Source organism: Quercus suber, unplaced genomic scaffold (assembly GCF_002906115.3).
Source record: "Quercus suber isolate HL8 unplaced genomic scaffold, Cork oak 2.0 scaffold_511, whole genome shotgun sequence".
In the NCBI taxonomy this organism is placed as follows: Eukaryota; Viridiplantae; Streptophyta; class Magnoliopsida; order Fagales; family Fagaceae; genus Quercus; species Quercus suber.
This window is the reverse complement of record NW_027069960.1, coordinates 311,358-326,795: the sequence shown is the minus strand read 5'-3', so window position 1 is coordinate 326,795 and position 15,438 is coordinate 311,358. Positions and strand designations below refer to the sequence as shown.

Below are 15,438 nucleotides of genomic sequence, written 5' to 3'. Positions count from 1 at the left end.
GAACTTTGTATCTTATAAAAATTTACATGAAACTCGAGTTCCTAGAGCTCGAGTTCTATGCAAATTTTTTTTTTTTTTTTTTTTTTGAGTTTGATCGGGCATAACTCGATTTTAAACCAATCAAGTTTCACAGTTGAAACTCGATTTTATGGTAATCGAGTATCGAACAGGGGCACGAACCTATATAGTTTCAAAACAAGGACATGTTGCTAAATTTTTTTAAAATTAAGGGTAAAAGGCCAGAATGTCCCATATTTTCAATAATAAAGTTTTAATTTTCAACAATAAACAGGATTTAAATAAATCCTAAATCTTTTTCTTTTAATCCAACTTGCGTATTGCTCTATAAAGTTTGAAAACCGGATGTGAAAGCAATGCCATGAATTCTGATTCCTGTTTCTTTTCCGGCTCTAATAAAGAGGTCTAGTCCATGCCGTGCGTAATAATAATAATAATAATAATAAAAGTCTGTCCCTGCTGTGCTCTAAAAAGTAAAGTCTACTGAATAAAAAAAGAAAAAGAAAAAAAGAGTAAAGTCTAAATTAGGAGCCAGTGTATGGTATACCCGGCATATATGCCGGGTAACTCACACACTGGCGGTTTTTTTTCAATATTTTTATTTAATGTATCTTACTATTGAGATATTAAATTTAATGATAAACAAATTTAGGTGTTTCAAGTTCAACTCTTAGAGACCAAAATGATTTAGATCTATCCAGGCATGTTGGATCATGTAATGCTCAGCGTGGTAAAATATTGAAAGGTCTAATTAGTCTAAAGGTTTAGCTTTGTTATTTCTTTTTACATTTTAGGTTTAGATAGTGATCATTAGTCTGGTGAGTATTCTTACCTATAGGTTGACTAGGCTTGGGATTTAATGATGCATATGATTTGGGTTCATCCTTACCTTTGTCAAAGATGATTCCGACTCCAGTCTGTATCCATCATCAAAGACAATTAGAACATATTAATCAAACTTCAAAGAAATATGCCTCCATCTGAAAACAACCTTGATTCCCAGCTAGGCTGCCTTCTTTAGTTACATCTTTGCGTGCCTTTGCCACTTTCTTCTCTTTCTATAAATTTAAAGCCTCATTCATATGTAAATCAAGCTACTAGGCTTTGTCTGTATTGTTTATAAAATACTGTATACATTTGTTATGTATGTTGAATCTGAATAGTATTACTTTTTAACCAAAAAATAAACCTCGAGTTCAACTTTAATGAAGTTTCAAGATGATATTGCAGTTATATATACAAGTTAGGTGAGCTGTAAGTCAAATTGAAGGTATAGACTTGATAACTTTTCTTACCTTTTTTTTTTTTCATCTTGAGATTTTGATGTATAAATGTGGGGTGAAGGTAAAGATAGTATCACTGTTGTCTGTTATAGAGAAAGATTTCCTGATTTCATTTATTTATTTATTAATTACTATTATTAGTAGATATTGACTCTTCTTCCCTTTTAGCAATAGTTGGTATGTAATTGTTTAATATCCTTTAATATTTGATTTCATATAGGTGCAATTCTATTTTCCCTTCTACTTAAAGAATAAATAATGCATTGAGCCATGTTGGGAGTAGAAGGTATTGAGATTGATCATATTTAGAAGAAACGACATAACATTGTAGTTCTATTGTAAATAAGCTTAGGAGTAAATAAGAACTATATCTCCTGAAAGGAAGTGGTAGAAAGTGATTTAACTTTCCACTCAAGATAGGCCATTTAAATGGGGCCATCATGGTGATATTTTGTGTGTCTTCTGCAGGAGCTGCCTTGAGAGTAGCTGCCTTGAGAGTAGGACCACTTGTTCTTAGTATCCTCTCTCAAAGAGACTATTGGAACAAGTTAAGTGATGATGTTTAATAAAATCCCAGGTATATAGCTTGCATTAAATGGTTCTGTGGGCAATGGATAGGTTGAAGTGTAAAAGTTTTGAAAGCACCATATGCAAACTTGCTTGGTCTTTGGTGGTTTCTTATATTTGGATTCAAAGAAATGCTCTTGTTTGTAGCAGCAATGTAAGGCCAGAGGAGGCTATCCTACTTTTGATTAGAAGAGTGATTAAGGCCTACGTTTTAGTTTGATTATTTGTAAGTTTTTTTCAGTTGCTATTTAGTTTGCTGCTTGCTCTGTTTGTATAATTTGTTCAGTTTGAAAATTCATTCATTCATAGGGGGAAAAAAGGTTATGCTTATCTTTAATTCCCCTTGACCATTTTTTCTTACTTATTTTCTACATTGTGAAAATAAACCACAAATATAGTAGCATTCAAACTTGAATTCCTTCAATGCTAAACCTTTCCAAAATTCAAAGCATCATTTTGTTTGGCAAAACAAACTACACTTTTGGTCATCTGGCAATGGGGGTGGTTCTAATTTCATCCCAACACATTTAATTGTGTCAAATTTGTTTCTCAACTTACAAAATCAAGTCAACATTTAAGGATACAATTGATTTTGATTTTGAAAGTTGAAGGATGAAATTGACACAATTAATAGTTGAGGGACTTTGATTTTAAAACTTGAAGGACAAAAATGACACAATTAAATGTATAGGGACAAAATTGGCCCACACTTTTTTATCAATCATGTTGCTCCTATAATTACTGTTTTTTGCTATTTACTGTCATCTAATTTTTGGTTTTACTATTGAGAACTTCTAGATTTAGGCAGAAAGTGCAAGACAATGCAACTCTTGACCTTGAGAAATGTCCTACAATAATCAAGGTTTAGATCCTTTATGAGTTAAAAAAACAGGTGATTGAAATTTCTTATGCTGTGCGATTGTATCTTTTTTTTGTCAATTTTATAGTTGTTTTTATATGGTTATGATATTAAATTCAATGATGAAACAATTTTTGTGTTTCAGGTTCAACTCTTAGAGACCAAAAAGAAATAGCTATCAAGGAAGGTTGAATCATGTAATGCCCAGAATGGTAAAATCTAAGTTTCTGTTAATCTAAAGTTTTGGCTTTGCTATTTCTTTTTTCCTTTTAGGTTGTTTGAAGTGTTCATTTTAGTTTAAAAAGTAGAGGCAATAGCATAGGGATGTTGTCTTGTGGATCTTCTGCTTTAGTGATGTTCTAGGGAATTATCAACCAATCAATCAATATATATATATAGAAAAAAGCAGAAACCTCATGTGCTAGAGCATAAGGTTCTACATTATGGTGCTCTAATTTTGCATTTAGCCTTCCATATTAACTTCTTTGTTCACTAAAAACTGGGTTGACGTTTTAAATTAGCCAAACTTTTTGACTCAAAGACCATATTTCATACAAAGCCCAAGCCCAGATACATTGCCTAAGCTACAGATACATTGTTCATCTCCTTTCAAAATAACGATTTGCGATCTCCCTTCAGTGATCAGATAAATGCAGAAGATTAAGAGATTTCAGTTTGGTCTTTTGGACTTCAATGCAGTCACTTTCCCCATATTCTTTCTATCAACTATACATTGCACATAACTGTGATGTCATTGTTCCACTCCCTTTTCCTACTCATTGGTCTCTTCCACTACTAATTTATTTTGTTTCTCAAATAAAAGAGTTTCTCTCATTAATGTTTGTTTTGCATGTTCTAAAACATGTTATTTTTATATTCCCATTTCCTGAATCCAAATTAGATCTATGTCTCATTTCTTCTTGGTAAAATCAAGTTATTTTCTGCCTTTTATTTTCTTTTGTCATTTTTATTCTTTAAATGTCTACTTGAATGTCAAATAAGTATTTGCTACACAAGATGTGTATATATTCTCTAAAAAGCCACCCCCCTTCTCCCTCCCATAAATTTTGATTTTTGTTACATTCATGCTATATATTTGATAAAGTACCTGAGGGTTTTGTTCTTTTTATTAGAAGTTGATATTGATAACATAACTTCTATTTCATCTTGCCAGCCCCTAATAGAAATTTCAATGTTTATGAGGTTTGAATCAAAATGGAACCATTTTATTTTGTTGTAGAGAAGATGCAATGAATGATTGGATGATATTACCCCTATACCTTTAACTTTTGTGATTCCACTCTATTGTTATATAAATCTCCACATGGGATGAAGTCTCAGGTTAATTAAGCTTTACACCACTTTATTCATTTGAGCCATTTGCACTGTAGTGTGCTCTAAGGAACCATTTTTGGTGCGTGATAACGAAAGTAGTGAAAGCGAAATTCATGGATTTTGTTGGGAAAAGGCACTTAATCATTCAGGCATCCAACAACTAAACAATGGTGCTTCTTTAGGTAATAGAATGGTGAAAATTACCCTTAGCTAAATATACATATCTTCAACTCATGAATTTGAGAATCTGTTTGATGCTTTTCTTAGTGTTCTTTGATTCAATGTTTTTGTGTAAAAAAGCATCGGTGGAGTTGTGCCTCTTGCTAAATATCATTTGAGTAGCTAGTTGAAAATGCATGAATATGTCATCAACACTATAAAGGGACTTCTTGTCCTTCATTTCATAGTCAGAGTTTGCTTCTTCTTTTTTCCCTTACTTTTTTCTTTTCCCTATAAAGACTTGGTTTACATTAGTATGAAATTTGGAAGTTTAAGTAGGATTTGTGAATGTGAGTATTTGTGCATGTTTGTATGTGCTATCACTTCCAATCTGCATCTTAGTGCTTTTTGTAACTCACTCTCTATGTGGAGGCCAAAATTTTCAGTGAAGATTAAGATTTTCTATTCACAATGTCGTTACTCTTAGTCATACTACCCGGCGACGCCATAATTTTCATTTCAAACCAAAAACAAAATCTTTACTTATCAAAAAAAAAAAATACTACATTCTTCCAATGATTGTATAATATGGTATGAAATGGATGATTTCATGAATTCCTACACACATTTTTTTATCTCCAGTTAAAAAGTTAGAATTCAGTCATGATCTCCAAGCTCATGAGTCATGCCTGTATAACCTGTGGGGACTGCTACCTAGTTTTTGTTGCAGCCATGGTTTTGTTAAAGGGTTATTGATTTCTGATCATCTAAAGATTAGATAGACTAGGAGGGCGAAAACGTGGTTTGTAGTCTTTAAAGTTGATATGAATAAAGCTTATGATGGACTTAGCAGGGACTTCGTTTTGGATGTGCTGGAAAAATTGAATTTTAGTCCTCATTAGATCAACTTGATTAAGAAATGCATCTGTACAGTTTCTTATCTGATTGTATTGGATGGTTCCTTGGTTAAATTTCTTTTGCCTTAATGTGGCTTAAGGTAAGGGAATCCACTTTTGCCTTTATCAGTTTAAGTTGTCTCTGGCCTTATTGGAGGGGTAGTTCCAAGGAATCATAAAGGAGTAACGATTGCAAGAAGTCTGGATCCTATTTCTCATCTATTGTTTGCAATGATTGCATTACTGATGTTCAAGGTACTAATGATATATGCAAGATAGTGTTTTGAAAATTTTGGTATTGTGAGTTTGTGACCTTTCTAACAAATTGTAATTTTGACAAATCTAAGGTGTTTTTCAGTGCTAGCATTCCTGAACAGAGTATAAATCCTGGGTTAGATCTTCTTAAGGTGAAAAAGCTGATGGACCTGGTTAGTATTTGGGTCCAACTTAGATATGGGTCAGAAAATTTTAAAACTGTAGTTGAAAGTAGCTTAAAAGCCACAGTTATGGAAGGCAAAATTGTTGTCTTAGGCAGGTAGATTAACTTTAATCAAATCTATTATGAGCTCATTGTTTGTTTACCCTTTCTCATGCTTTAAAGTGCATGATACAATTTGTGAAGATATTGATAAAAGGATTTGGAATTTTTCTGAGGACATGATGTAGGGATCAGGAAAATTCATATACTAATCTGGAATTTTAGCTGCTCAGCTAAGAAAGATGGATTTAGGCTTTGGTAGCAAAGCAGTCCTGGGGAGTTATTTCTGATTAAAATTTTTTGTTGTCTAAGGTGTTAATGGCTAAGTTCCGTAAGAGGAGAGCATATTTAGTGTCAGTTAAAGCCGTCTAACTCTTGGGGTTGAAAAGGTATCCTTTCTTGTAGAAATTCAGCTTTTACTGAACCTAAATGGTGAGGGCGTTGGTAGCCAATGAGCTCTAGCTCAACTGGCACTTCCTCCCCTTATAAGTGCTAGATGGAGGGTGAGGTAATGGGTTTAAGACTCATTAGGTCCATGTGTAACTTACTAATAAAAATAAATAAATAAAGCTGCCAATGGTGCAAGTACGTACTGTGCAGTGTTGGTAAAAGTGGTAAAAGTGAGGGGCGCACTTAAGCGCAAAGGCCTCCTGGAGCCTAGGCGCAAAGTGCAAGCACGCGCCTAATTGAAGTGAAGCGCACATTTTTAAAAAATAATTTAAAAAATTTAAAAATTATTAATAATTAGAAATGCAACAATCAAATGATCAAATTATCATATAAATTGAAATAAAACTTTTTATATAATTCATGTAACATTTAGATATGCCCTACTTTTGCAATTTTAACACAAAAAGTGCAAGTCAAGTCATTTTATTTTTTTGGATAAGTTAGATATCAGTACTTCCATGTATATCGTTTCTTAAATCTCCTATATCTATAATGCCCTATGACTAATTAGTAATATTAGTTAATAATTTAATCCCTTGATGACTATAACTCTGGAAGAATTAGTTTGCTATGTTCAAAATCAACCACTAAAGTAACTAAACAATTACCACATATATTATATCATATGTTTTTTTTTTTTTTTTTCATGAATGAGCTAAGAATATGAGGACATTGCAACATGGTAATTGGTACCAAGGAGCTAGGTGGGTTACTGTTTCAAGGAGAAAAAATAAAAATAGAGAAGATCTGGGAGGTTGTGGGTTGGGTTTTAGGACAAGTTATACTCAAAATATTTATTTTTGATAAGTAATTTACACTAAAAATATACAAAATCAATGGTTTATATCAATAATGTCAAGATCCTATAGCTTTAATTCAGTTTTTGGTTTTTTTTTTTTTTTGAAAAATATAAAAAAGCTCCAAAAAGCGCACTTTGAGCTTTTTGAAAAAGCGCAAAAAAGTGCGCCTAAAGCGTGCTTCTTTGAATGAGCTTAGCTTTTGAGGCAAAAAGCGCTGGAGCCTTGGGGCTTCGAGCTTTGAGCTTAAGCACGCTTAAAGCGTGCTTTTAACAACACTTACTACTGTGGAAAATAGGTTAGATGCATTTCATATATATATATATATATTTGGATTTTCATTTTGTTCTTTATATATACTTGGCATTGATCATATCATACATTAGAAATGAGCATAGACTATTTGATATGAAAACGTTCAATTAAATTTTTATTATTGCTAATTGATTAATTTTTTAAGTGGCTTTGTCTTTAAGATAATTAGTATATCTAGGTTGTCGTTTGTGTCGGTTATATTAAGGCAATATTTGACTACATAGCATGTATTCTTCGAATTGTTTGTTCTCATTTCAAATTTTTTTCAGTATATTCATTTATTACTTATATAATAAAAAAGTGGCCAGTCTTGGTTATCAATATTGAGCAAGCTTATTTATCAAACCAAGTTTTGAAGTTCATGTTTCCTGCAACTTATGATTTACAATGTATAGATAGGTGTGCTCAAATTTTTCTTTGCTGGCAATTTTATGATAACCTCTTTTAGCTTCATGTTTGAAATAAATCTAGTAGCCTTTGAAATGATATCACAACCATAAGACAAGTGATACCCTTATTATCGTTATCTATCTCTAGTGAGGAGCTTGTTCCTGATATCCAACAAGCTATATAACAATACTTGGAAATAGACTAAGCATACCATATAAGATCTCTTACCAATGCACCACAGGCAATATGTGTCTAGCTAAATGCATCCATGATTATGTACTTGTAAAAAATTGACTTTTTAGGTTTTCAAATCACTATGTTCGTGATTAGCGTTTAGTTGCATGTCAAAAATAGCATTTAGCTAAATCAGAGTTACAGTTGAGCTTGAAATCACAATGTATATTTATCTTATGGTTGGCTAAGACCAATCTTATTCTTGAATTATGCATAAACCTTTGCAGGTTAAGGCGTTGCAGGATCACATACCCCCAATGACCATAAGTTTGCAAATGCTTTAGAGCATGTTGATGGATGATACGAACTTTTACTCTTAGTAGTATTTTGTGGTTGATTGGTGGCTTTGGCTTTACTTTCAAATATTAGTTTTGGTTGTAAAACATAGTTGATGTCATATTGTATTTGTGTTCTTTGTCTTACCATGATATCTCTACTTTCATATTTTCTTTTGGAACACTGTGTAGTCTCTTTAGAATTGCCTTTTTTTTTTTTTCTCTCTGTTTTTTTTTTTTTAAGAATCAATTTCCCTTTGTTAAGTAGTAAAATATCTTCTTATTATATAATTGCTGGCATTGTATTATACTTTAGATCATTTACCTTGGTCCCCCATCCCCCGTAGTGTGCATGTTCATTTGTAAAGAAGCGCGTTCCTGTCAGGTTTGTGGGTCTCATGTACTGTTCACAGGACCCACAAACCTCTTTTTTCACCAAAACTTTCATTAAAAATGAGTTTCACGACACTATTCACACATTTAAAAATTATTTTATTACAGTGTTTTCAGTTTTTAGTTTTTAGCAAAATAAGCGGTATCCAAACACATCTTAAGTAGTGCTATTTTATCTACTTTTAGTTATTATTCAATAATGCACTTATAGTTCTTAATTTCTTGCAGGACTTTGTGCAATCATGGTCAATGATGAGTTGTGAATAAGTAACAGACTTTTAACTTAGCAAAAGAAAAGATTCAACAAAGCTTTTTGATGGTGTTTAACTTCTTAGTAAGGAATTAGTTTATTATGTCAAAATGGATTGTAGTTGTTTATGTTAAACTCCTTTTATGGCTACATCATTGGTATGTTCGTATTTCTGGACAATTTGCAATATGGTTTCAGTGTGTTTACATAAATTATTAAGCACCTTTTGTCTACAATACTTGTATTGTAATGAAGATGCTCACCTGTGTATTTTGGGGACAAAGGATATCTCCTTAGTCATTCAATTAGATAGCAATTATGCTTGTTTAATGGGTTTATAGGTATCTATAGAATACATCTATGATGAATTGATGATAGAAAGTTAAAGGTGGGAAGAAAAAGAGGGAAAGATAGTTGCATATTACATATATCTAATCTTATTTTCATGTCATGACGTCTGTTGTAAATAACATGTGAGTTTTATTTTTTATATCGTGGAATGATTACAAGTTTAAGAAAGAAAACCTAATGGAATTGATGAGCAATCATGACCAATGGTGTTGATTACTATCCCCATTAGCAAAATAAAAATAAAAATAGACATGCTGCAATTTAAATTTATCCCACCACAATTTATTATTTATAGATAATACAAATTTTATTGTATATGTCACAGGACTTTAATGCATAGATGTCCCATTAAAGTACCTTGAAGGCAGGAACAAGCTGATTTGGAACTGCAGGAACAAGCTGATTTTTGAGAACAAAATTCCTTCATCCTAGGATTTGTGGGCTTGAGCTGATACTTATCGATTAGAGTTTGTGGAGGTGCAGCACAGGCAGACTTGGGTTGCTGAGCTTCAGACAGCAAAGTGGCAGCCCCCTGCTTCTGATTCAATCCATAAACTCAACCTGGCAATTTCTCAATCTAGGAAGAGCAACTCTGTGGGGTTTGGTTTTCTCATAAGGAACAATAAAGGTTAAGTTTTAGCGGCATCATGTCATTGTCGGCAGAAAAATTTAAATCCAGTCTGCACAGCAGCTTCGGTGATGAGATTGGCGCTTTTGTTCTGTCAAAATACCAGCTTTTAAAGTGATGGTGGAATGTAACTTTGCTGAGCTTGTGGACCTCTTGAATTTGGACAGAGCCTGCTGTTTAGAAGCTGCCTGCATTATTGAGGACATTAGTTTAATTAGAGATAGCTTTTCTTTTATTTCTTTTGGTGGTAATAGTATACCTCTACGATAGAATCGTGCTGCCTTAGTTGTGGCTAGTGCTGCAAAAGAGGATGAGGAGGCTATAGTTTGGTTAGAAGAATGCCCATTTTTTCTCTTCCTCATTGTATAACGTGATTTTAATAAATAAAATCTACTGTCATTTCCTCTATAAAAAAGAAGAAGAAGAAGTTCCGTGAAGGCATGAACACTCCAAATAATTGTTTAACACTAATTAAACTTTTTAAACTTGCATATTCAAACGTTTAAACATGGATGAACTATCAATTGAAATGGTTGATTAAGTAATTTCATACATTAGCCAGAGGTTCACTTTCATATGTCCAGCAATAAAGTTGACAACCTAAATCCAAGTTATCATCCCCAAGCGAGCACAAAACATCATTTTGGGGCCGTATATTTTTGGGGTCAATGTCAATTTAGTCCCTACGTTTTAGTAGTTGTTAATTTAGTCACTCTATTTTAGTAGCAAATAAATTGAATTATGTTATTTTCAATTTGCAGTCATTTTGGGTCCAACTGTGGATTTGTTTTAGTTTCTGAGGTGATACTAGTGTCTACTATAATTGAAAATTGGTCTTTAACCACAAATTTGTTTGTTTTTTTTTTTTTAATTGGTAAATTTGATTTGTGGTTTTGTATTTGATTGCCAAGAAAGTGCAAGAAAAATTGTGATTTGATGGGAAGGACCAAAGTGACTACAAATTAAAAATAATTTGGATGGATTGGATTGCTACCAAAATGGTGTTTCCCTCTATGTATATATATTTTAAAACCATACAAGAGAGGATTTTATTTTTAATATTTTTTAACTACTACCTATAGGGCAATAGGCTATCATTTGAAGTCCATGCAAGAGAGGTTTTTATTTTTATTTTTGCTGGTGCAAGAGAGGTTTTTAAACATGAGTTTTATGAAGTCCATGAGGATGACAAAGGGCGAACCCTTTTTGTTTTTTGTTGAGAAAAACAAAGGGAGGATCTTTTACAGTAATAAGAGACCTTTTAAAGTCTAAAACAGATTATTAATGTCAATGACACATAAAGAATAGGAAATGTCTGATCCTTTAAATATTTCATTGTTAAAATATCCTTTTAATGACACATAATAAAATATATACAAAGTCCAAACATTGTTTTCCTCTAATATATAAATAGATCCAAACATTGTCTGATCCTATAAAACAACCTTCATCCCTGGGCCTAAACCCTAGCCTTCTTCATCTCTCGTTCACAAAGCTAAGCTAAGCAGCAATGTCAGACCATGAGAAGAGATGGGGATTTTTAACTGATGAGATTCTTACCCATATTTTCCATTGCCTACCTATCAAATCCATCATTGTCTGTACCTGATGATGATGATGATGATTTCACTGAACAGCAACAACACAGAAGATTAGATTCCCTTTCCACGGTCCAGACCTTGAGTTCCATTGCCCAGTATTCCGTGTGGTCGGTATTTGTGACGGTCTGCTCTGCCTTTCTGATGATTTATTCACATACACTGACATATTTTATCTGTGGAACCCTTGTGTTAGGAAGATTCTCCGACTTCCTGATCCTAATGTCACCTTTTCCACACATGGTGGGTTCGACGCTTCTCTTGGTTTTGGATTTGATCCCAAAACTAATGACTATAAACTGGTCAGGGTTGTCACCTTAGTGGATGCACTTCACCTTCGAAAGGATCGACCCAAGGTCGAGGTTTATTCACTCTCCACTGATAAATGGAGAATGGTTAAGGCTAGTCTGGTTCCCAGATGTGTTATTGATGGTCGTGCACCACAGGCATTTGTCAATGGGGCTCTGCATTGGCGTGTTTTCACCAGGGCTGATGATTTCTCATTTCACCATTTTGTATTGGTGTTTGATTTGGGGGATGAGGTCTTTCGCAAAATGCAGCTGCCAGAACTTCCAGCTTATACCCGTGAAAGAATGCGGCTTTGCTCTCCTATTTCCACATATGGGAACTCCATTGCTTTCTTTCACCAGGACTATAATAGTCACTGTCTCAATATATGGGTGATGAAACAGTATGGTATTGTTTCCTCGTGGACCAAAGCTTTAAGTTTAACTATGACCAGTCAAGATGGCTTCCTTTCAAGAGACTATATACGGAGGGCAGTAGGTTTCACAAGGAGTGGCAAGATTGTGTGGGAAATGGGTGCAGGACACCTCGTGTCGCAGGATCTTGAGACCAAAGAGACTAAGGATCTTGGGATTATTGGATATAAGTATAATTTTGTTGGTGCTTACGTTGAGAGTCTCATTTTGCTCGACAAAGCTGCCAATGGTGTGGTTGCATACTAACAAATATAGGTATGATGCATTTCATTTCATGATTTTTATTTATTTATTTATTTTTTATGGAATATTGTTTTTTAATTTTGTTCTTTATATATACTTGGCATTGATAAAACATTAGATAGGAGTATATAATGTTTGATATTGCATTGTTCTATAAAATTTATTATTATTGATTTATTACCTTAATTAAGTTGCTTTATCTTTAAGATAAATAGCTTATTAATGTAATGGTAGCATTTGGTTATATTGAGGTGATGTTTGAGTATGCAGCGTCTATAAAAAAATTGTTTATACTCAGTTCAAATTGTCTTTAATATAATCATTTATTACTTATATTAAAAAATGGTCACTGGTGGCTGTCAAATTTGAGAAATCTTATTTATCTAGCAAAGTTCATATTTCCTGCCACTAATAAGTATAGAGAGATGTGCTCAAATTTTTCTTTGTTGCCAATTTTGTGGTAAGTAGTGACCTTGTTAATTATATGTTTTCACATTCATACTACATGTTCTTTCATGCTCTCCTTATGTTATTATTTTAAAGTTACTCATTCTGTCAACTAGTAAATGTTTACGCTAAATAATTCTCTTGTATATCTTCTTACTAAAAACATTCTCATAAAGCCACGTTCCTTGAAAAAACAGCTCACCTGCCGATATTGCTTGCTTTGGGTGGTTAAAGAATAAGAATTGAAAATGACCTGTTTATACTCCTCTTTTGGAACTACTATGTTATCTTTCCTTCCTTAGCATGTTTTGCATTATGTTTTCGGTCCCAATAAAGTACTTAGGCTTAGATGTATTGTTTTGTTGACTCCATTTCATTTTATTGTTTTTCTTTCCCTCTCTTAATATCTTGTGAGTAAGTTAATATTTTCTCACCAGTGGATGCAATAAAGAAAGAACTATGTAAATCGAAGACATCAACTTCAAACTACCATACTTGCTAAGAAATAGAAGAATGGAACTTGATCCATAAAAGCTAAATTAAAACCCCAATTCTGATGTAAGAGTCTATTTAATGCAGAAGGAATGATCTTTGGCTAGCCAGCTGCACAATGTTCAATACCAACTTTAATCGTTTATTTTTATTTTTATTTTTTGTTTGTTGGGGGGGGGAGGGGGGGGGGCGCTGATGCTGAAGCCACAATCATCTTTTGTACCATCATTTTCATAAAGCCTTCTATTCCATTCTTTCCTAACATTATAAATACACATTTTTTTCCCTGTACAATTCACAATCCAAATTCATACTCAAATATAGATAATCCAAATTAAGAGTCCAAGGTATCATACTCTCTTATTTTGATAGGTATATTAAGAAAACAGCTCAAAGCACTAGTTCAGAGCACTATTGCTTATGGGATAAAAACACTTAGCAAGCAACAATCATCTTTTGTTCCACCATGTTCATAAAGCCTTCTATTCCCTCCTGTCTTAACATTATGAATATACATTTTCCCCTGTAAAATTCACAATCCAAATTCATAATCAAATATAGATAATCCAAATTAAGAGTCCAAGGTATCATACTTTTTTGTTTTGATAGGTATGTTAAGAAAACTGCTCAAAGCACTAGTTAAGCACTATTGCTCAGGAGATCAAAACACATAGCAAGCAACAAACAGCGATGTTACAATATAGTTGGGTTAACCCAGCCAAAATGCACAGGTGGCTTGGTAGGTTATTTGGCCCTGTCATGGATAGTTCAGGTCTGCTAAAGGAATTTGGTCCTCCACTAGGATTTAACTTTATTCTTGCACGCATTCTCTGTGTTCTTGCTATTGGTGAGCCCTACTAGTCACCAGTATCCTAACTCCTTTGCCATGAGCACTACTACTAAGATAGGTTCCTAATGTGCCAACATTATGGAATCAGCTTTGGAATTGTTGCATCCCTCAAAGATTCTGGTCTCTGATATATTTCTGGCTTTAAATGTGTGTCCTCCCCTTTTATTCTTCTTGTGCCTTTCTCCTGCAGCTTTGATATTTAGTTGCCACTCCTTAACAAACTCTGTGGTGGATGCATCATGTCTTTCCTTAGTTTTAGGCCGGTTGCTGTTGTTGTATGCATCATGGTATCTGCAAATGAGAGTTCTGGATGTGAGCACCACTTCAATTGGATTAGGGTGTTTTCCTCATGGATGACCAGATTTTTGTGAAGCCAGATTATCTATAGGGTGGTGAAGATCACTTGCAAGAAGGCCGCACGCACCTTGTTAACCAGTGTATTACTGAAGTCTGTCCTAACTCTGATTTTCTAAGGGACAAATCTGATCCCAACTAGACAGCCCTTGCCAAGGGACCAGCTAGAAATATGTGAGATGTGGTTTCATTCTCCTCTTGGCAAAATACCTCTATGTTTGAGATTCATTCTGACTGGCAGGCTGTCATGAATTTTTTCCCAAATGAAGGTAAGGGTTTTAACTGGCAGTTTACTTTCCAGATGTTGGACTATACCTCATTAGGTGTATCATTGACCCTGGCCTCATTTGGGTCATTATGCCTATTGGCTAGATGGAGCAGGTAGTAGGTTTTTTTGACCTAGTATTCACCCAAGCTGGAGTGATGCCAAACAAGCCTATTTTGGCTCCCATCAATTTTGGGGAGGGAGTAAGATAGGATTGTGTTACTTAGGGATGGGTGGTATAGCTTCCTGACTAGGTTACTAGATTTGTTTGCAAGTTCTAGTTGAGTTATTGATTGGGTCAGCCACAGTTTTGCGAACATGCTGATGAACAAAGCAATCCATGAGATTTGTGATATTTTTTGTTGTTTGCAAGAAATTGTTGTTCAATTTGTGATGTTTGCATAAATTTTTCTTGTTATGGAGGATGCTAACTTTTGCATCTAGTTTCTTTTACTTTCCCTCAGTTAGGTTGTTTCTTAACTATATAACTTTTCCTGGTTCAAGGCAGCAATAGGCAGTGCAGCAAGCATTTTTGCCTCAATTTTGAAAGGGAAAATTATTGGAGTTAATAGGTATTAAGCATCTTTTTAGCCTTTTGTTTTTCTGTAATTGAAATTTGAAAATATGCTGACAAACACAGCAATCTTAGGTTCATAATTCTTTTTGTAGCAACGATATATCTGATATCTTATTATTATGTAATTGTTGGCGTGGTTATATGCTTAGTTCATTTACCCTGGTCCCCATCCTTGGTGCACATCTTCATGTGGTAATGGCTTGGAGTACTTC

At 33.8% G+C, this 15,438-nt stretch overlaps 1 protein-coding gene and 1 long non-coding RNA gene across 7 annotated transcripts; both read left to right on the top strand.

Annotated features, from left to right (window-relative positions):
- Positions 1-627: 627 nt before the first annotated feature.
- On the top strand, positions 628-10,125 carry LOC136063325 (uncharacterized). Of its 6 annotated transcripts, XR_010625006.1 has the most exons (6): positions 628-1,878; positions 2,019-2,094; positions 2,667-2,760; positions 2,873-2,939; positions 8,678-8,783; positions 9,376-10,125. It is a non-coding gene; the product is annotated as an uncharacterized LOC136063325 (long non-coding RNA). The 6 variants fall into 6 exon arrangements; XR_010625003.1 differs by having other exon boundaries at positions 628-1,587; positions 1,770-2,760; XR_010625005.1 differs by having other exon boundaries at positions 2,019-2,760.
- Positions 10,126-11,225: 1,100 nt separating this feature from the next.
- On the top strand, positions 11,226-12,244 carry LOC112021673 (F-box/kelch-repeat protein At3g06240). Its single transcript, XM_024054224.1, has 2 exons — positions 11,226-11,374; positions 11,473-12,244. The coding sequence occupies exons 1-2, from the start codon at positions 11,226-11,228 to the stop codon at positions 12,242-12,244; spliced, it is 921 nt and encodes a 306-aa protein (XP_023909992.1).
- The last annotated feature ends 3,194 nt before the right edge of the window (positions 12,245-15,438 follow it).